The 21538-nt window shown below is 44.6% G+C and overlaps 1 protein-coding gene across 2 annotated transcripts in view; it reads left to right on the top strand.

The window, feature by feature from the left end:
- Positions 1-21538, top strand: part of adcy8 (adenylate cyclase 8 (brain)) — a 162145-nt gene that overhangs the window by 127471 nt on the left and 13136 nt on the right. For both annotated transcript variants that reach the window (XM_085992825.1, XM_085992827.1), the window contains 3 exons: positions 875-1021; positions 5811-5903; positions 6021-6135. In XM_085992825.1, the coding sequence (XP_085848951.1) occupies positions 875-1021; positions 5811-5903; positions 6021-6135 (355 nt within the window). The remainder of the gene's footprint in view (positions 1-874; positions 1022-5810; positions 5904-6020; positions 6136-21538) is intronic.

The raw sequence follows: 21538 nt of genomic DNA, 5'->3' as shown, positions 1-21538 counted from the left end.
GGCCAGCTGCCCAGAAGTTAAAAACTCCCTTTGTGGATCTTTGATATGGAAAGAGGATGGGGTTGATTAAGATCAGCGAAGAGGAATCTGGAAAATACTTTTGCCAAGTAAGAATGGTTTGTTTCCAGACATTCTCTCATCACTGATTCTGTGATTCTATAATGCTCATTCTTTACTGTAGAGGATATATCGAAGGAGATTGAAATCAGTTGGAATATGTAATTGAGTACTTCCACACTGTCAAAGCATTGAAAGATGCTTGTCAAAATCTACCTGGGGCAATATATAAATATCTGTAATATTTGTGAATGTATGCAAAGATTTCCACATGGGCACTCTGCAGATATCAGTAATGGAGACCTTTCTACCTCTGATGTTGCCACCTCACTTCCACAGAAATTGACCAAGGGAAATTAAATTTTAGCTACGACATAAGACAACAGGACAAAACTGGGAGTTCTGGGGTCGAGGCTGATACTCTGTGCTATTTGTACTGAGCAGACTGACTGTCTTGCCTTGGCAAGAAAACAGAAGGTGGGGGCTTGTGTTGTGAGATAATCATTATGGAATCTGCTGTGGCTCGATCCTTTTTCCACATTGCCTTCCTATGCCATAGTTAAGACAAGTGATAAGCACAACATCTGGAAATGTTGCTTCAATATTCTACGTATCTTAATTCAAAGTTGGTTAACTTAAATTATCTGATAATTCAATTATTAGCACTAAATTCCCATGTTGCTTAATTCAAATTATTGGCTAATTAAATTTTTTTTAACGCACAACAACTTTAAATTATCAGAAGTAAACTGTAATTCTGACAAGTTGATGATTGCTCATTAGTACTTTATTACTGTTATTTTTCTTTTCTCATCAGGAACTTTATTCACAGTCTTATGACTCTGTTGCTGTGATGTTCGCCTCAATTCCAGGATTTGCAGACTTCTATTCTCAAACTGAGATGAATAACCAAGGAGTAGAATGTTTACGTTTGCTGAATGAAATAATTGCAGATTTTGATGAGGTAACTTTAAAGTCCTAGCCATACACTTCACAGTTTAACAAAGTCTTGTGCTTTTATTTCTTCTGCTGGGTTTTGAAGTATAAAGGTGAATTGTTTTCAGAACAAAGCATTTGACTAACCTTTGTTGCTTTGACAAAGGAGAATGGTTATCAATCATTTTTGTCATGTTCTTGTCGGGAATGGTAAGGTGTTCAAATCGGAGCTATACCTTTTGTATGACACAACATCACAGTGCTGGGAGGGGTGGAATCAGAGGGAGAATTGTCCCCACATCACTGTCCCATGTATTTCCTAGATTACAAAGTGACAACACTTCAAAAGTAGTTCATTGACTGCAAAGCACTTTGTGACATCCTGAGGTTGTGAAAGGCGCTATAGAAATGCAAGTTCTCTCTATAATAACTATCCAGAGTGATACTGGTGCAACATTGGGAGAAGATTGTTCATCTGCTGCTTTGGCCACAAGGAAGTAACGGGGGGATCCATGCACTCAATTTTTTTTGGTACAGAAATTCTACTGCAGTCCTCAAAGTGCTCAAACATAAGCTAATTCAGAGTGTCCAAGCTATTTGTCTTTGAAAGCCGCATAGTTCAGCTATATTAATACCTCAGGAGCCACAAAAAAAGTTTAAATCCAAATTTGCATTAATTTTTATGTATCTCAACTTATTGATACTAACGGATGTTGGTTTTCTGATTACGTTAGGGCATGAGCCATAAGACTAGCCCTTTCCAAATCTCTGTGCCTATAAAATTCAAACAGGACAAAGCAGAAAATAAGAACTCAGTTGTCTGGACTTAGAGCTGAGGAGCTACAGATGGTCCATGTGCTGCAGTTTGGACATACCTGAGCTAATATAATTCAACAACAACTTGCATTTATATAGTGCCTTTAACGTCCCAAGGCACTTCATAAGAGTGTTCATAGAATCACAGAATCAGAGAATGATACAGCACAGAAGGAGGCCATTTGGCCCATCGTGCCTGTGCTGGCTCTTTTAAAGAGCTATCCAATTAGTCCCACTCCCTGGCTCTCTCCCCATAGCCCAGCAAATTTTTCCTTTTCAAGTATTTATCTAATTCCCTTTTGAAAATTATGATTGAATCTGCTTCCACCACCCATTCAGGCAGTGCATTCCAGTTTCTCCTTATTTACTCTATCAAAACCCTTCATGATTTTAAACACCTCTATGAAATCTCTCAAATGTCTCTGCTCTAGGGAGAACATCCCCAGTTTCTCTAGTCTCTCCATGTAGCTGAAGTCTTTCATCCCGTATACCATTCTAGTAAATCTCCTCTGCATCCTCTCCAAGGCCTTAACATCCTTTCTAAAGTGTGGTGCTCAGAATTGAACACAATACTCCTGGGGCCTAACTAGTGTTTTATAAAGGTTTAGCATAACTTCCTTGTTTTTGTACTGTATGCCTCTATTTATAAAGCCAAGGATCCTGTATGCCTTTTTAACAGCCTTCTCAACTTGTCTTGCTACCTTCAAAGACTTGTGTATGTACATCCCTAGGTCTCTCTGTTCCTGCACCTCCTTTAAGATTGTACCATTTAGTTTATGTTGCTTCTTCTCATTCTTCCTATGAAAACGAATCACTTCACACTTCTCTGCATTAAATTTCATCTGCCATGTGACTGCCCATTTCACCAGTCTGTCTATGTCCTCCTGACGTCTGTTACTATCCTCCTCATTGTTTACTACATTTCTGAGTTTTGTGTCTTATGCAAACTTTGAAATTATGCCCTGTATAGCCATGTCCAGGTCATTAATATGTATCAAAAAGAGCAGTGGTCCCAGCACCAACCCGTGAGGGACACCACTGCATACTGCCCTCCAGTTGAAAAAACAATCATTCACCACTATGCTCTGCTTTCTGTCCCTTAGCCAATTTTGTATCCACGCAGCCGCTGCCCCTTTCATTCCACGAGCTTCAATTTTGCTAACGAGCCTATTGTGTGGTACTTTATCAAACACCTTTTGAAAGTCCATATACACATCAACCCTTACCCACCCTCTCCATTACTTCACCAAAGAACTTTCTTTTTATTAATTGTGGGCGTCACTGGCAAGGCCAGCATTTATTGCCCATCCCTAATTGCCCTGAGAAGGTGGTGAGCCACCTTCTTGAGCCGCTGCAGTCTTTGTGATGAAGGTCTTATTATAGTTTCTTGTAGCGGTTTGATACAACTGAGTGGCTTGCTCGGCCATTTCAGAGGGTAGTTAAGAGTCAACCACATTGCTGTGGGTCTGAAGTCACATATAGGCCAGACCAGGTAAGGATGGCAGGTTTTCTTCCCTAAAGGACATTAGTGAACCAGATGGGTTTTTACGACAATCTGGTAATTTCATGGTGAGCATTACTGATACTAGCTTTTTATTCCAGCTTTATTTAATTGAATTTAAATTCCCCAGCTGCCGTGCTGGGATTTGAACTCTTGGGCTGAGATTTTCCTTATCTGAGCGGGTCCAGGGCGGGCGATGTCGGTGGTAGGTCCCAACCCCGCTGCTGACTCCATTTCATTCTGAAAAATGATTTTACGTTGATGGGGCTTGTTAAACCCACCCAGCCCGTTTCCAGGTACAATTAGAGGAAGTCGGTCTGGTGACGTCATTCATGATGCATCATCAGCCAGATTCTTTAAAGGGACCATGGCCAACTTTCTTTTAACATTTGTGCTGCCAGTGTTCTACAGCAGTGAGGTGCTGCAAACACTGACAATGACTGCACAAAGGTGCACGGCTGCACCCAGATTCTCCCATGACTCCCTCCATATGCTTATGGAGGGAGTCACAGCACGCAGGGAGGGAGGTTGGCCTCCACTGTCTCCTAATGGGTGGATGAGACCTCCCTAGGAGACCAAAGCAGCCTGGTTGCACTTTGCAGAGGAGGGCACAAGCAGGGATGTTGTCAGGAGGACCTGGGTACAGTGGCGCAAACCTTTCTATAATCTCAGTAGATCACAAAACGTTAATATAAAGCCACATTCACCTTCATCCTGCTGTGCCTCTCATCACATCCCCATCACTCTGCCTTCCCTACCTTACCCCTGCATGTCCTTACTCACACCAACTTACCTTGCACCTCCACCCATCCCTCGATCTACATTATCACATTCCCATCTCACTAGCCACCCCTCACACTCACGCTCATCCTAGTGCATTCATACCAACTAACAACACACAAAGGTAGGCACTTGGGTGTTTTATCCAATGTTCATGTAAAGTTTCTGTTAATGTGCTGTCAAACATTGAAACCTTTATTTTCAACACTTTCCATTCTTGGATGGATCTGTACGCACCTTTGGAAGTGGCTTAGTGAGTTGCAATGAATGGTGAGACATAACGGTACCCACCCCCCCAACCCTGCAATGGCGATGAGTATGAAAGGAATGGCTTGGACATTGTAGGGATGCTTTATGGTGCTGGTGTGGGGTGGTGCCAACCTGGCGCATCATGGGGCAGCCAGGGTGTACAGCGTCAAGTGAAGTAAATCTGGCCATGGTGAGGCCATCCTTGGCATCCTGGGCCGCAGTGTGCTCGGGTGCTGATGCCAATTGTCCTGTGCAGCATCAGGTGATTGTGGAGAAGGTTGGTGTTGTTGTTGGTGCTGATGGTGTGCTACTGGTGTTGGGGCTGATCGTGGTCCAATTTTGAGGACCAAGGTGAGACAATATAAAGGGCACCCATGGTGATGGAATAGATGGCAGGTGAAGTACAGATGACAGAAGCATTCTGTCAATGGTGAGAGAGTTCTTCCAATGAGGTAAGAGTGAATGGAGAGTGGAGTGTGGAAAGTGGAAAGCCTGCACAATTTGTGCTGGAAATGGACTGAGAAACAGCTTCTGGCTGAGGAAAGTGATGATCTGTCAGGTGGGAGCTTTTACTGTACATTTGAAGCTGTCAAGTAATCAGCTGGAGCAATGGCCACTGAACTCCCGCCTCAGATTGACAGCCGTGGTTCCCGAACAGTGAGGTTCCCGTGGCCAAGAAGTTAAAGTGAAAAGGTAAGTTAAAAAAGCCTGTTAATGATCTGTCAACTAGATGGTAGTGAGTTTAATTGGGTTGCCCGCTGCTGTCTGGTGGGTCTGCTCAGCACCAACAGACCCAACATTGGGAAAGGTGCGTCGTGGTGGGTTGACAGCGGGGTCCTGACCTGCTGTCAAAAAACTAAAATTTCCCACTTGACCCACCACCAATCCCGCCTGCTGATCCCCCGGAAAGTTTCGGCCATGCAATCTAGGCTTTTGGATTACTAGTCTAGTAACATAACCACTACGCTACCGTACTGCAGCTTTCATTGATTAACCCATATCTTTCCAAGTGGCAATTAATTTTGTCCCAGATTAATGTTTCTAAAAATTTCCCCACCACCGACGTTAGGCTGATTGGCCTGTAATTACCATGTTTATCCCTCTCCCCTTTTTTTGAACCGAGCCACATAAAGAGATATTAGGACTGGTGACCAAAAGTTCTGTCAAAGTGGTAGGTTTTAAGGAGTGTCTTGAAGGAGGAGAGAGAGATAGAGAGGCAGAAAGGTTTAGGGAGGGAATTCCAGAACATCGGGTCTAGGCAGCTGAAGGCACGGCCGCCAATGGTAGGACGATGGAAATCAGGGTTGCGCAAGCAGTCAGAATTAGCGAAGCGCAGAGATCTCAAAGGGTTGTAATGCTGGAGGAGATTACAGAGATAGGGAGGTGATCAAAACTGTCTTAATACAATTTTTGTGATGATGCATCTCCCTATTTATATTTGACTGTTTTGTCTTCTCGATACTTCTTGCAGTTGTTGGGTGAAGAGCGATTTCAGGACATTGAAAAAATTAAAACTATTGGAAGCACTTACATGGCTGTCTCTGGATTGTCTCCTGAAAAGCAGGTAACAAAGGAAACAATTTAAACTGCACAATTTATAACATATTAAATACAAGATATAAATACTTTTTTTTTAATATATTCATTATCAAAGTTTACTTTTATCATCTACCATTTACAGCAATGTGAAGAAAAATGGGGCCATCTGTGTGCTCTGGCAGACTTTACTATTGCTTTAAATGAAAGTATACAGGAAATAAACAAACATTCCTTCAATAACTTTGAACTTCGCGTTGGTGAGTATAACTTGAATATGCATGTTAATTCTTAGCTGTACTTGTTCCGGAAAATTCTACAAATTTCACTAGTATTTAAATGTTAAAATACAGTCTGTGAAATTTTTTTTTAAATTCATCATTTTATGTTTAAAGTTCAATGGTTCACCCAAAATGTTTTAAACAGAATGTTATATAGAGATAATGCAGTATTAGCATCAACAGCAACTTGCAGTTATATAACGGCTTTAACATAGTAAACTGTCCCAAGGTGCTTCACAGGAACCTTATCAAACAAAATTTGACACCAAGTCAAATAAGGAGATATTAGTACAAGTGATAAGGTAGGTTTTAAGGAGTGTCTTAAAGGAGGATAGAGAGGTGGAGAGGCTTAGGGCCTAGGCAGCTGAAGGCATGGCCAATGGTCAAGCAATAAAAATTGGGGATGCGCAAGAGGCCAGAATTAGAGGAGCGCAGAGACATACAGCACTAGTTTAGAGTAGATTAGGATAATATTAGCAATGTTACAATACATGTAAATAGCATGAGCAACATTCAAACCTTGATCCCTCATGCCATTCTAATTACAAAGCTGAAAAACTTTATTGAAGTGAGGTAGATGGAGCTCTCGCTGCTGAAGCAAAACATTTTTGAAAAATTGTTTGACTTTACATTTCTTACTTTTCATCAATGTGCTAATCTTGTTTTAAGTTCATCAAATTCTCAAGCACAAGCTCTTTAGTATAGGGTGGGTATCCCTCCACGAGCCTGCATAACCTCCGCATACCATTAGATTACTACAGATGTATCAACACCACTAAGAGACCACATAATCTTCCTACACAATTTTATTAGGAACTGAATGAAAATATTACCAATATGGGTGCGTATAATCTTCCCCAATCTTCACTAAATTATAAAGAATTGGACAGAAAAGTTACCATGACTACCTTCACCATAAAGTCAATTGCTACCTCCTTTCAAATAATAGTGATCAAATAAATCCATGACCACCATAAGGCTGGATCCTCCCTCCATCCCTACTCGATTACTAGCGAATAAGCTTACATATTCTTAAAATTAAAATCCTTTTTGTCTCGGTGGATGTAGCCATAAGGAAGAGCTGTTCATTCCATAACTAAGAATCTATCCAGTAAAATAGTGAAAAATGCATGTTTTTCTCCAACTGCACATGGTTCCCTACTTTTACAAAACAAAATGGAAAGTGTTCAAATTTGGACATTTGGAAAAATAGCACCAATAGATTGAAACCCAATTAACTGAGGTTCACAATTCAGGTCAGTCTTCACCTCTACAACAATGTGATTGCCAACACAGTCCACAGAAGTTCAGAAAAGGGCTGTATGCAAATAGCAAATTCAGTGAATACTTAATTTTAAAAGAATAAAGATTTTACCGTTTTCTTTTACCTCCCTTCAGTTTCTGAATGGCACACAACATTCTTCAGCTAAGGGTATGGCTGTGTCCCACCTGTGATACTCTAACTCGCTGTGAAAAGATGTGCAAAATCAGACTAGGATAACATTTTTCCAATGAGAATTGGTGCAGGATCTAAAGATAGGACAAATGCAAAAAAAAAGATTCACAGTGAAAGCTGAGCAGCTTCTGAGGCTTGATTGTCTTATCAAATTAACAGAGGATGAATATTGTATTACAGACTATGCATATGATAAACTAGATTTCACATATAGGGAAATGCAGGTAGCAGTTTCAATAGCAAAGAATAAAATGTAATCTAGTCAGATATCTAGTATTCAGATTTTGACAATTAACTATATAAACTTTTTGAGACACACCGTTAAATGAACATTTTTGTGTTACACTTGAAAGTTAAGAAAAAAGGCCAGCCATTTCATGCAGGTTTCTTCTAATTTCTAATTGAATTGATGGTCTGCCCAAGACGAATTAGCCTAATTCATCCGACAAAAAAAAAGCTATTAGACACTGTGGCCTTAAGGGAAACTTCAAGTTACACATAATTGCACTTTAGCAGTGGAATAAAGTTTTGTGCATTACATGTGTAATGCTTCTATCCTTTCTAAAACCGTGTATAACCTGACTTCTCCTCCTGAGCCAGTGTAATGATGAGCGAAAATGTCCAAATTAGCTGATTGATGTCACAATCTGCTAATTTACATTTCAGAGGCCAGCGCTGTCAACGGCAGTGCTATGGCCCTTACCAAAATGGTGGCTGCCGTGTCCCGCACTGGGAGCAAGGTGGCTGCCATATTTTCAAAAAAACTAGCGTTAACGGCCAGCACTAAGGTAGGGAATTTCTAGGCCCTAGTTAATATGTATATATATATGTTTACTTAATCGCTGAATTAGGAAGAATTTAAATTTATAGGTTACGGGCATGATTTTTTTCATTCACCCAGTATTGCTTGGTACGTCTGATGATTGTATTCTTTGGTTGTTCAATGACATGAAATGTTGTCATTACAAAAAAAGGTTTTGTCACGTGCCAGAACAAATCCTCTAAAATACAAATCAAAATACCTGATTAATTATGCAAATAATCTTATTTTATTTTTTATGGACAGCCATATCACATTTTAAAATAAATGGAATAGGGAGGACACAGAAGGTGACAAAAGAACACAAGTAACTTCTGTGCAACCTAATCATAGAATGGTTACAGCACAGAAGGAGGCCATTCTGCCCGTTGAGCCCATGCCGGCTCTCTGCAAGAGCACTTCAGCTAGTCCCACTCCCCGTAGCCCTGCAATTTTTTTTCCTTCAGGTACTTATCCAATTCCCTTTTGAAAGCCATCTGCCTCCACCATCCTTCCAGATCCTAACCACTTGCTGCGTAAAAAAGTTCTTCCTCATGACGCCTTTGGTTCTTCTGCCAATCACCTTAAATCTGTGTCCTCTGGTTCTCAACCCTTCTGCCAACGGGAACAGTTTCTCTCTATCTACTCTGTCTAGACCTCTCATGATTTTGAACATCTCTATCAAATCTCCTCTTAACCTTCTCTGCTCTAAGGAGAACAACCCCAGCTTCTCCAAGCTATCCACGTAACTGAAGTCCCTCATCCCTGGAACCATTCTTGTAGTTCTTTTCTGCACCCTCTCTAAGGCCTTCACATCCTTCTTAGAATGTGGTGCCCAGAATTGGACACAATATTCCAGTTGAGGCTGAACTAGTGTTTTATAAAGGTTCATCATGACTTCCTTGCTTTTGTACTCTATGCCTCTATTTATAAAACCCAGGATCCCATTTGCTTTTTTAACCGCTTTCTCAACCTGCCCTGCCACCTTCAACGATTTGTGCACATATACCCCCAGGTATCTCTGTTCCTGCACGCACTTTAAAATTGTACCCTTTAGTTTATATTGCCTCTCCTCATTCTTTTTACCAAACTTTGCACTTTTCTGCATTAAATTTCATCTGCCACGTGTCCGCCCATTCCACCAGCCTGTCTATGTCCTCCTGAAGTCTATCACTATCCTCCTCACTGTTCACTATACTTCCAAGTTTTAAGTCATCTGCAAATTTTGAAATTGTGCCCTGTACACCCAAGTCCAAGTCATTAATATATATCAAGAAAAGCAGTGGTCCTAGTACCGACCCCTGGGGAACACCACTGTATACCTTCCTCCAGTCCGAAAAACAACCATTCATCACTACTTCAACTTTGCTGGCAAACCTATTATGTGGCACTTTATCAAATGCCTTTTGGAAGTCCATGTACACCACATCAACCACATTGCCTCATCAACCCTTTCTGTTACCAAATCAAAAACTCAATCAAGTTAGTTAAACACAATTTGCCTTTAACAAATCATGCTGGCTTTCCTTAATTAATCCACACTTGTCCAAGTGACTGTTAATTTTGTCCTGGATTATCATTTCTAAAAGCTTCCCCACCACTGAGGTTAAACTGACTGGCCTGTAGTTGCTGGGTTTATCCTTACACCCTTATGTGAACAAGGGCGTAACATTTGCAATTCTCCAGTCCTCTGGCACCACCCCATATATAAGGAGGATTGCAAGATTATGGCCAGTACCTCCACAATTTCCACCTTAACTTCCCTCAGCATCCTAGGATGCAGCCCATCCGGTCCTGGTGACTAATCTCCTTTAAGTATAGCCAGCCTTTCTAGTACCTCTTCTTTATAGATTTTTAGCCCATCCAGTATCTCAACTACCTCCTCTTTCACTACGACTTTGGCAGCATCTCCTTCCTTGGTAAAAACAGATGTAAAGTACTCATTTAGTACCTCAGCCATGCCCTCTGTCTCCTCTTTAAAGGCAACCCATTGTTCAATTACAGTTTTGCCTGCCAATCTTTGATTCCATTTTACCTGGGCCAGATCTGTTCTCAACCCACTGAAATCGGCCCTCCTCCAATTAAGTATTTTTACTCTAGATTGCTCCTTAACCTTTTCCGTAGCTAATCTAAACCTTATGATACTATGATCACTGTTCCGTAAATATTCCCCTCCTGACACTTGCTCCACCTCATTCCCCAGAACCTGATCCAGCAATGCCTCCTTTCTTGTTGGGCGGAAACAAAGTTCTCCTGAACATGCTTCAGAAATTCTTCCCCCTCTCTGTCCTTTACACTATTACTATGCCAGTCTATATTAGGATAATTGAAGTGCCCCATTATCACTGCTCTATAGTTCTTGCACCTCTCTGTAATTTCCCTGCAAATTTGCTCCTCTATATCCTTCTCACTAGTTGATGACCTATAGAATATACCTAGTAGTGTAATGGCACCTCTATTATTTCTTAACTCTAGCCAAATAGATTCTGTCCTTGACCCCTCCAGGACAACCTCTCACTCTAGCACTGTAACATTCTCCTTAATCAATACTGCCAACCATCTCCTTTCTTTCCTTCCCTATCTTTCCTGAACACCTTATATCTGGGAATATTTAGGACCCAATCCTGCCTTTTTTTGAGCCAGGTCTCCATTATCACCGCAACAATGAGCAACTTAATGGGCCAGATTTTCTGATAGAACCAAAAGTGAGGCCAACAAGGCTCACTCTTATTAACGTGTAAATCGGACAGCAACTTCCAGTGACCGCACATGTGCAGTTAAATACATAAATCTGGAAGTTACTGTCTGAGAGGCCCTGCTCCTCCAAAAGCTGTGCGAGAACGGTATCTAACCAAGAGACACACCATTGAAATAAATGGAATGGCATGAAGTTGCTGTCTTATGTTATGTTCTTATGTACTTACCTGATATATCGGTCCTGATATTAATATGAAAGCGGCTTCCGAGCGGTGAAGGGGTGGAATTGCATGAGCAAAACCCGGAAGTCAAAGCAGCGGGTCAGAATCTGCGATCTAAACTCAATAATACCAATTAATTTTAGCTTCCGAGTTTCACGTCCCCAAGCTGCACAGCGGGCATGATGCGCACCTGCATGACGCAATCTCCGTTGTATTTAAAGCGACAATGCACAAATGGAAATTGGAGGAGTTCAGGATGGATGGTGGACATGCAGCAAGGGCAGCACCCAGATTCAATGACGCATCACTGGAATTACTGCAGGGTGCAGTCAGGAGCAGGAGAGACATACTTTTCCCCAGCAATGGGAAGAAGGAACCTGCTGTTCTCACCAAGAAGGTGTGGTTGGAGGTAGCTGAGGGGATGAGCAGCAGCAGCGTTGTGCCCTGGTCTTGGATGCAATGTAGGAAGCGGTTTAATGACCTAACCAGGTCAAGAAAAGTGAGTACATTTGCTGATTCAACTACATCCTGTGCTTTAAGCCGCTCCCCCCCCGCCCATCCTGCCCTCCCCACTATCTTGCTAAGCATACTCCATCACATCACACTTCGCACCCACTCAAATTTCAGCATCACCCAGCCCTCACTTTCTAAGCACTTCATCACCTCCCCATTTATCCATCAAGCATTGCCACTCACCCCAATCCTTATGCAATGTGATGCATCTGTCTCATAGTCACCCTCACCAAATGCAATGCATCCCCCGAGTAATACCTGACCTTCACTCACAGGTCTGTTTTTTCACCCCTTGTAGGAGAAGAGAACGCAAAACTCAAGGCAGAGGGAGAGGACTGGAGGTGGGCCGCCACATATAGACCAGCTCACTGATGCAGAGGAGGAGGTCCTGGAGCTAAGTGGCACATCTGCGTCCCTCTCAGTCGGAGATGGCGAGACAGGGAGCTCGGAGACAGCTGGTGACAGAATTACAAATATCTCTGACACACATATTCTGACTTTATTTTGTCAATGCCTGAATGATGAGAAGACTGAATATGGTGATTGTCAAGACTTTGCCACGCCTAAATCATATCCCTTTCTTTTGTCTTCCAGGGCCTTCACCCATACAGCAAATGGCGCAGGACATCCATGATGGCAATTCCTCAGAGGACCTCATTCCTTCTGGGGGTGCACCATCACAAGATGTACAGCCATGCACCAGCGCGGATATTCACACTTTGTTGGGTCCAACTAGACAGTTGGGTTTTCAGCTGGGGATTCACACCTCACAAGTGAGCATGAGCAGACACTGGTGACGGACAGCTATGGAGAATCCATGTCAGGGGCACAATCCTCTCCAAGCTCTGCTCAGCTGGACACAGATGCTGAACACGGGGGGGGCTATCGTTGAGAAGGAAAATGCTACAGGTGCATCAGCAACTTAGCCAGATACTGACAGACGTGCGACGCATACACGCTCCACAATAACGGAGCGGATGGAGGAGTCCATTCGATCGCTAGTGGATTGGTGGCGCAGTGAATTGTGAGAATGTCTGCCACGGAGCGAGTGGCCACCTCCATGGAGCTTCAAGCACAGCTCTCAAATGAGTTAATTTGACCATGACCATGGCTGTGCAGATGTTTGCTGCTCTAAACAGGATGACAGATACCGTGGCCTTACAATGCGTCACTGATCTCCACCAAGCTGGTGTGCAGCAGAGTGGTAGGAGTGATGTGGCGCTGGCCCAGGAGAGGGATGATGGCGAAAGGGAACATGGAAGTGGGAACTCCACTCAAAGTGCTCACATTTCTCACCCGTTGCCTCCGCCTCAGCCAGTACCCGACATGCTGCCACATCTCCCATCTTTGGCGGGGCCTTCAGGGGCTCCAAAACCCAGAGAGCATAGACCAAAAGCAGTCAGGGCAGGGATCTGAGCAGCCTGTCTCTACCTCTACTGAAGCCACCCAGGATGCTCCACATACAAGAGGTAGGAAGTGTAAGGTCAAGAAATGATAATTCACCAAGAGTATACACATGGGCGTTGACAAATTGTTATGTTGTTAAGTTTCCTTTTTTTATATAATGCCACATAAAATTCATTGATTAGCACCATTTTCACATCTTGCCCATTATTGCCTCCCGAGTGCCAACTCGCACTTTCACTTGCTTCATGATGGATGTCAATACATGATAGGACCCAATGGACGGATGTGCAATGGGTGAATGAATGGTTGAAGGACTACTTAGTGCAAAGTGGAGGTGGTGGTCCTGGTGGTGGGAGCGGACCGAAGGATTTCATTTCTTACTAGGTTTCACACTAGGTGAACCTTTGCAATATTAGGGCATCCCTGGCAGCAATGTAAGTGGCTGGTCTGGCGATGGGTGCCCCTCCTCCGCCCTGCTCCTCCTCTATGTTCTCCACATCCAAAGATGAACCCCTTTGTCCTCCTCCACCTGCAATCCTCTCTGCTGCGCAATGTTGTGCAGGACACCACTATCATTCTAGAGACTCTCGATGGTGAGTACTGAAGGGTGCCTCCAGTCCTATTTAGGCACCTGAAGTGTATCTTCAACATTCCAATGGCTTGCTCGATGACACACTTGATGGTCATGTGGCTCTGGCAGTAGCACTCCTGCACCACATTGGTGGGGTTCCTCACATGTGTCATGAGCCAAGTTTGAAGGAGGCATCTCTTGTCTCCTACAAGCTAGCCCTTAAGTCTGCTTCCTGGAATGAAAAGATCTGGAATGTTGGACTGCCGCAGGCATTATGACAGCTCCCAGGGAATCTGGCGCACACCTACATGAACCTCTTCTTGTGATTGCACACCAACTGCGCATTGATGAATGAATAGAGAAACATAGAAGATAGGAGCAGGAGTAGGCCATTCAGCCCCTCGAGCCTGCTCCGCCATTCAATGAGATCATGGCTGATCATCCAAATTCAGTACCCTGTCCCTGCTTTCTCCCCATATCCCTTGATCCCTTTAGCCTTAAGAAATATATCCAACTCCTTCTTGAATATATTTAATGAATTGGCCTCAACTGCCTTCTGTGGTAGAGAATTCCACAGGTTCACCACTCTCTGGGTGAACAAATTCCTCCTCATCTCAGTCCTAAATGGCTTACCCCTTATCCTTAGACTGTGACCCCTGGTTCTGGACTCTCCGACCATCGGGAACATCCTTCCTGCATCTAGTCTGTCCAGTCCTGTCAGAATTTTATAAGTTTCAATGAGATCCCCTCTCATTCTTCTAAACTCCAGCGAGTGTAAGCCCAATCGACCCAATCTCTCCTCATACGTCATTCCTGCCATCCCAGGTATCAGCCTGGTGAATCTTCGCTGAACTCCCTCCATGGCAAGAACATCCTTCCTCAGATAAGGCAACCAAAACTGCACACAATACTCAAGATGTGGTCTCACCAAGGCCCTGTACAACTGCAGCAAGACATCCTTGTTCCTGTACTCAAACCCTCTCGCTACAAAGGCCAATATACCATTTGCCTCCTTAACTGCCTGCTGCACCTGCATGCTTACCTTCAGCGACTAGTGCACAAGGACACCCAGGTCTCGTTGCACTTCCCCTTCTTCCAATCTATTGCCATTCAGATAATAATCTGCCTTCCTGCTTTTGACACCAAAGTGGATAACCTCGCATTTATCCACGTTACATTGCATCTGCCATGCATCTGCCCAATCACCCAACCTGTTCAAATCATCCTGGAGTTTCTCGGCATCCTCCTCACAGCACACACACCCACCCAGCTTTGTGTCGTCTGCAAACTTGGAGATATTACATCTAGTTACCATGTCTAGATCATTAATATATATTGTGAATAGCTGGGGTCCAAGGACTGATCCCTGCAGTACCCCACTAGTCACTGCCTGCCACTCGGAAAAAGACCCGTTTATTCCAACTCTTTGCTTTCTGTCTGCCAACCAGTTCTCTATCCAAGTCAATACCTTGCCCCCAATCCCATGTGCCTTAACTTTACACGCTAATCTCTTATGCGGGACCTTATTGAAAGCCTTTTGAAAGTCCAAATACACCACATCCACTGGTTCTCCCTTATCTATTTTACCAGTTACATCCTCAAAAAATTCCAGTAGATTAGTCAAGCACGATTTACCTTTTGTAAATCTATGTTGACTTTGTCCGATCCTATCACTGTTTTCCAAGTGCTCTGCTATTACATCTTTTATAATGGGCTCTAGCATTTTCCCCACTACCGATGTCAGGCTTACTGGTCTGTAATTCCCCATTTTCTCTCTACCACCTTTTTTGAATAGTGGGGTAACATTAGCTACCCTCCAATCCATGGGTACTGTTCTAGATTTCATCGAATGTTGGAAGATGATCAGCAATGCATCTACTATTTCTAGGGCCACTTCCTTAAGTACCCTAGCGTGTAGATTATCAGGCCCTGGGGATTTATCGGCATTCGATCCCATCAAATTCCCTAATGCCATTTCCCTACAAATACTGATTTCTTTCAGTTCTTCCCTTTCATCAGACCCTATGTTCCCCGACACCTCTGGGAGGTTATTTGTGTCCTCCTTTGTGAAGACAGAACCAAAATATGTATTTAATTGGTCTGCCATTTCTTTGTTCCCCATTATAAATTCCCCTGATTCTGACTGCAAGGGACCTACGCTTGACTCCACCAATCTTTTTCTCTTCACATATCTATAAAAGCTTTTACAGTCAGTTTTTATGTTCCCTGCAAGCTTACTCTCATACTCTATTTTCCCCTTCTTAATCAATCCTGTTGTCCTCCTTTGTTGAATCCTAAACTGCTCCCAATCTTCAGGTTTACTGCTTTTTCTGGCCAATTTATATATCCTCTCCTTGGATCTGATGCTATCCCTAATTTCCCTTGTTAGCCACGGTTGAGTCACCTTTTTGTTTTATTTTTATGCCAAACTGGGATGAACAAATTCTGTAGTTCATCCATGTGGTCTTTGAATGTTTGCCATTGCCTATCCACCGTCAACCCTTTGAGTGACATTCCCCAATCAATCCTACCCAACTCGCACCTCATACCATCATAGTTTCCTTTATTTAAATTCAGGACCCTAGTCTCTGAGTCAACTACTTCACTCTCCATCTGAATGAAGAATTCTATCATATTATGATCGCTCCGACCCAAGGGGCCTCGTACAACAAGATTGCTAATTAATCCTTTCTCATTACATAATACCCAGTCTAGGATGGCCTGATCTCTAATTGGTTCCTCAACATATTAGTCCAGGAAACCATCCCGTAAACACTCCAGGAATTCCTCCGCCACAGTATTGTTACTAATTTGGTTAGCCCAATCTATATGTAGATTAAAGTCACCCATGATGACTGCTGTGCCCTTATTGCACGCTTCTGTAATTTCCCTTTTAATGCCATCCCCAACCTCCACATTACTGTTTGGAGGTCTATGTACCGCTCCCACTAACATTTTCTGCCCCTTGGTATTTCTCAGTTCTACCCATACAGATTCCACTTCATCAGAGCTAATATCCTTCCTTACAATTGTGTTAATCCCCTCTTTAACCAGCAATGTTACCCCACCTCCCTTTCCTTTTTGCCTATCTTTCCTGAATATTGAATACCCCTGGATGTTGAGTTCCCAGCCTTGGCCACCCTGGAGCCATGTTTCCGTAGTCCCAATCAAATCATATTCATTTACCTCTATTTGCGCAGCTAATTCATCCCCCTTATTACGAATGCTCCTCGCATTAAGACACAAAGCCTTCAGGCTTATTTTTTTAACGCTCTTAGACCTATTAGAATTATTATTTACTGTGGCCATGTTTGATTTAAACCGTTGATTTCTCTGACTGCCACTTTTGTTTTTCTCCTTCCAATCTTTTGCTTTAATCCTTGTTTCCCTTTTCTCTGTCTCCCTGCTCAGGTTCCCAACCCCCTGCCATTTTAGTTTAAACCCTCCCCCAGAGCACGAGCAAACACTCCTCCTAGGACATTGGTCCCGGCCCTGCCCAGGTGCAGACCGTCCGGTTTGTACTGGTCCCACCTCCCCCAGCAGCGGTTCCAATGTCCCAGGAATTTGAATCCCTCCCCCTTGCACCATTCCTCTAGCCACGTATTCATCTGAAATATCCTTCTATTTCTACCCTTGCAGTTTATAAAAAATCCTGGTTGCTGTGGCGGTGCTCGGATTGCCACTTGTGTGCAGTCAATGGCACCCTGCACCTGTGGGAATCCAGCCAGAGAGGTGAATCCGAGTGCCCGCACGTTCTGGCTATTGTCATCACAGGGTAAATTTACATAACTGTTGGCTCTGGCAAACACTTCATCAGTAACCTGCCTTATGCATTTATACGCAGCCGACTGGGAGATCCTGGATATGTCTCCAGTAGCGCCCTGGAAGGAACAGAAGGTGAAAAGGTTGAGGGCGCTGGTCACTTTCACAGCTACTGACAATGTGTGGCCACCAGGACCAGCAGTGAACAGAGCCTCCTGCATGATCCGCCACCACCTAACGTGATAACCTCAGGCTGCAGAAGTATTGCTCTTCCGAGAGGTCAAGGAAACTGAGCCTGTGTAAGTCCTGTGACGTGGGTCGTGCCTCCTGCGACCTCAGCCCCTCTCCTGTGCACCCCTCTCCTGTGCACATGCTGATCCTACCACAGCACGTTGTCACTGCCATGGATGGTGATGGTCTTCCTCTTCTGGTGTGCTGTCAAACACATCCAACATGCCTCCCATCCTAATTTTGTCTCTTTGAAATACTCCAAGGTTGAAAAAAGCTGTATCCACATTCCGCACAAGTAGCGCTGAATTTTGCCAACGCTCAGAGGGCGGGTTCGGAGGTGGATCCGCTGTCAAAATCCAAATGATTGACAGCGGGGCAGTATCCTGCTCTAAACCCGCCTCCTTGTGAGTTTCTCTAGTGCCGGTTCTGCCTGCGCTTTGCAGACATGGTACTAAGCGGCGGGTCATGCAATTGTGCTAGTGGAGAGGGTGTTTAAACCAATTTACTCACCATTTTACCAGGCACAACATATTTTCCCAAGTTTTCCACGAGGTTCCCGTCGCTCGGGGATCAAGCCAGGTAAGTATGTTGGGTTCTGAACAACTCTCCATTTCTTTCATTAGGTGACAGCTGCAAAAGTGGTATAAAACCTGCCATTTTACATCTGGTCACTTTCCAATCTCAGAAGCTTCAGGCTTGAGTATTTGGAACAGATTCTTAAGCTTAATACTTTTGAGAAGTGTTTGCAGTAAATTCTCTATTCACTGTCATCTCCTTGCAACATTACATCTAACCCTTGATAGATTGGTTTTGTCATCTGAACTTCACCTGCCATATGAATCATCAGAATGGGCACGATTTATGCTCTGTCATCTTGGTCCTCCGAATCTGATGATGATCAGCCACAGCAACAGCAGAATCAGCCGCACCAGCAGCAGCAGCAACAACAAGAGCGCCAACCTTCTCTTCAATCACCTGATGCTGCACAAGGCATAGGGCATCAGCGCAGGGCTGCACCGCGTCGGAGGCCATAACCCCAAAACAGGGTATACAGACAGAGGTTGAGCTTCTTCAACATGACGGAGCAGCAGTGCCAAAGGAGGCTCAGGCTATTGCGCCAGGTCGTCGCCGACATTTGTACTTTACTGGAGCAAGACCTGCAGCCCAGAGGAAGGGGTGGACACTCCTTACCAGTGGCTGTCAGACTCACCCTTGCCCTCAACAGGAACAAATGCAGGAGGCTCCGACTGGCTTTGCAACCACAGTGACTGCGAGTGTACAGAGAATGGAGGAGCATCTCCAGCATGAGTAACACCATGGCGCACTCACTGGCAACTATGCCTTTCTCTATGGATGGGATGGCCAACTGCATGGAGGAGACATGGCGCCAGTCGCATGAGAACATGGTTTCTCTTCAAACTAGATGCTCATCTATGGAGGAGAGATGGGAAAAATGGAGGAGAGATGGGCATCTATGGAGGAGAGGAACCAGAGGCTCATAGACGTCCTTTGTAGGAGGGATGTCAGTATAGAGGTGGGCCTCAGGCTCCTTCCAGGCATCTGCAGCAGACCTTTACAGCATCTCGCAGTCGGCCGCACAGGTAACCGATGCCCTCTTTAACAAGTCCGCAAATTATATTCATTTTGCCACTGATGAAGCCACTGTCAATGAACATGCACTTGGCTTTGCTGCTCTAGCTGGCTTCCCACGGGTGCAGGGAGTCAATGACTGCACACTTGTGGCCATCGGCACCCCATCACAACCCAGTAGCATTTGTTAACCGCAAGGGCTTCCACTCCCTCAACGTTCAGCTGGTCTACAACCATAGGAGGATTATCATCCATGTGTCCACCAAGTTCCCTGGCAGCTGCCATGACTTGTACATTCTGCGCCATTCACCATCCCTCAGTTCTTCGCACCACCACTATCAACATCCTGGGGGTTACCATTGATCAGAAACTGAACTGGACCAGCCATATAAATACTGTGGCTACACGAGCAGGCCAGAGGCTGGGAATTCTGCGGCGAGTGTCTCACCTCCTGACTCCCCAAAGCCTTTCCACCATCTACAAGGCACAAGTCAGGAGTGTGATGGAATACTCTCCACTTGCCTGGATGAGTGCAGCTCCAACAACACTCAAGAAGCTCGACACCATTCAGGATAAAGCAGCCCGCTTGATTGGCACTCCATCCACCACCTTCAACATTCACACCCTCCACCACCAGCGCACTGTGGCTGCAGTGTGTACCATCTACAAGATGTACTGCAGCAACTCGCCAAAGTTCCTTCAACAGCACCTTCCAAACCCGCGACCTCTACCACTTAGAAGGACAAGGGCAGCAGATGCATGGGAACATCACCACCTACAAGTTCCCCTCCAAGCCACACACCATCCTGACTTGGACCTGTATCGCCATTCCTTCACTGTCGCTGGGCCAAAATCCTGGAACTCCCTTCCTAACAGCATTGTGGGTGTACCTACACCATATGGACTGCAGCGGTTCAAGAAGGCGGCTCACCACCATCTTCTCAAGGGCAATTAGGGATGGGCACTAAATGCAGGCCTAGGCAGCGACACCCACATCCCATCAATGAATTTTAAAAAAAATAGTCTTGGTGGCTGGCTGCTTGGAGACAAGGGTTATCCCCTGAAGTCGTGGCTCATGACACCTTTAAGGAGGCCAACAAATGACCCGAGGGATGTTATAATCAAAGCCATATCTCCACAAGAAGCGTCATTGAGCAAACAATGGGCTTGCTCAAAATGTGCTTCAGATGCCTCGACAGATCTGGAGAAGCCCTTCAGTACGCACCAGCAGCTCATACATGTGGCTGCCACCCGCGTGCGCAGGTTTGCATCACCCAACACCAACACCATGCAGCATTCAAACAATGATTCGTCCCTTGTTTTGACTCTTACCACCATTGCTGGGTGTGAAATGAGCCCTGACCCTTCACTCTGCCACTTCCATTTCATCACAAAAATTTGCCAACGACCTCCAAGTATGACAATTAGATGATTTATTAACAACACTTCATAGAATACTAACATGACACTGATAAAGAAAGACACACCTGAGTGACTACCCTTGTGACTATTTGTGTGGGATCTTTCTTTTCCGGGTGCTTCTACGTTGTGCTATCCCTACGGCTTCAGCAGAGGCAGAGGCAGCCATCCTCCTCATCTCCATGCTGCGCCTGCTTAGATGCCTTTGGTGGTCGTCCTCTGGGTTTTGGAGCCACTGATGGCTCTGCCAAAGTCTGCTCCTCTGGCGACTGTCCATGCGCAGACTCGGCCATCACTGAGGAAGGCATCTGGGGCTCTGACTGAAGGGTTGGCAAAGGGGTGGAAGTCAGAGCGCTTAGAGTGGAGCCCCCACTTCCATGTCCCTTCCCACAATCATCCCTCTCATGGGCCATCTGCACTTCCCTGCTAGCAAGTAGCTGGAGAGCCATGAGGGCCCACCTCTATACTGACATCCCTCCTATAAGGACGTCTATGAGCCTCTGGTTTCTCTCCTCCATAGATGCCCATCTCTCCTCCATTTTTCCTATCTCTCCTCCATAGATGAGCATCTATTTTGAAGAGAAACCATGTTCTCATGCGACTGGCGCCATGTCTCCTCCATGCAGTTGGCCATCCTATCCATTAGGAAGCTATAGTTGCCAGTGAGTGCGCCACTGTGTTACTCATGCTGGAGATGGTCCATTCTCTGCACACTC

Source organism: Somniosus microcephalus, chromosome 7 (genome assembly GCF_052327205.1).
Source record: "Somniosus microcephalus isolate GS21.2 chromosome 7, FLI_Smic_1.0, whole genome shotgun sequence".
Taxonomy (NCBI): domain Eukaryota; kingdom Metazoa; phylum Chordata; class Chondrichthyes; order Squaliformes; family Somniosidae; genus Somniosus; species Somniosus microcephalus.
The sequence above is the reverse complement of the archived record's forward strand: the minus strand, read 5'-3'. Positions and strand labels throughout refer to the sequence as shown.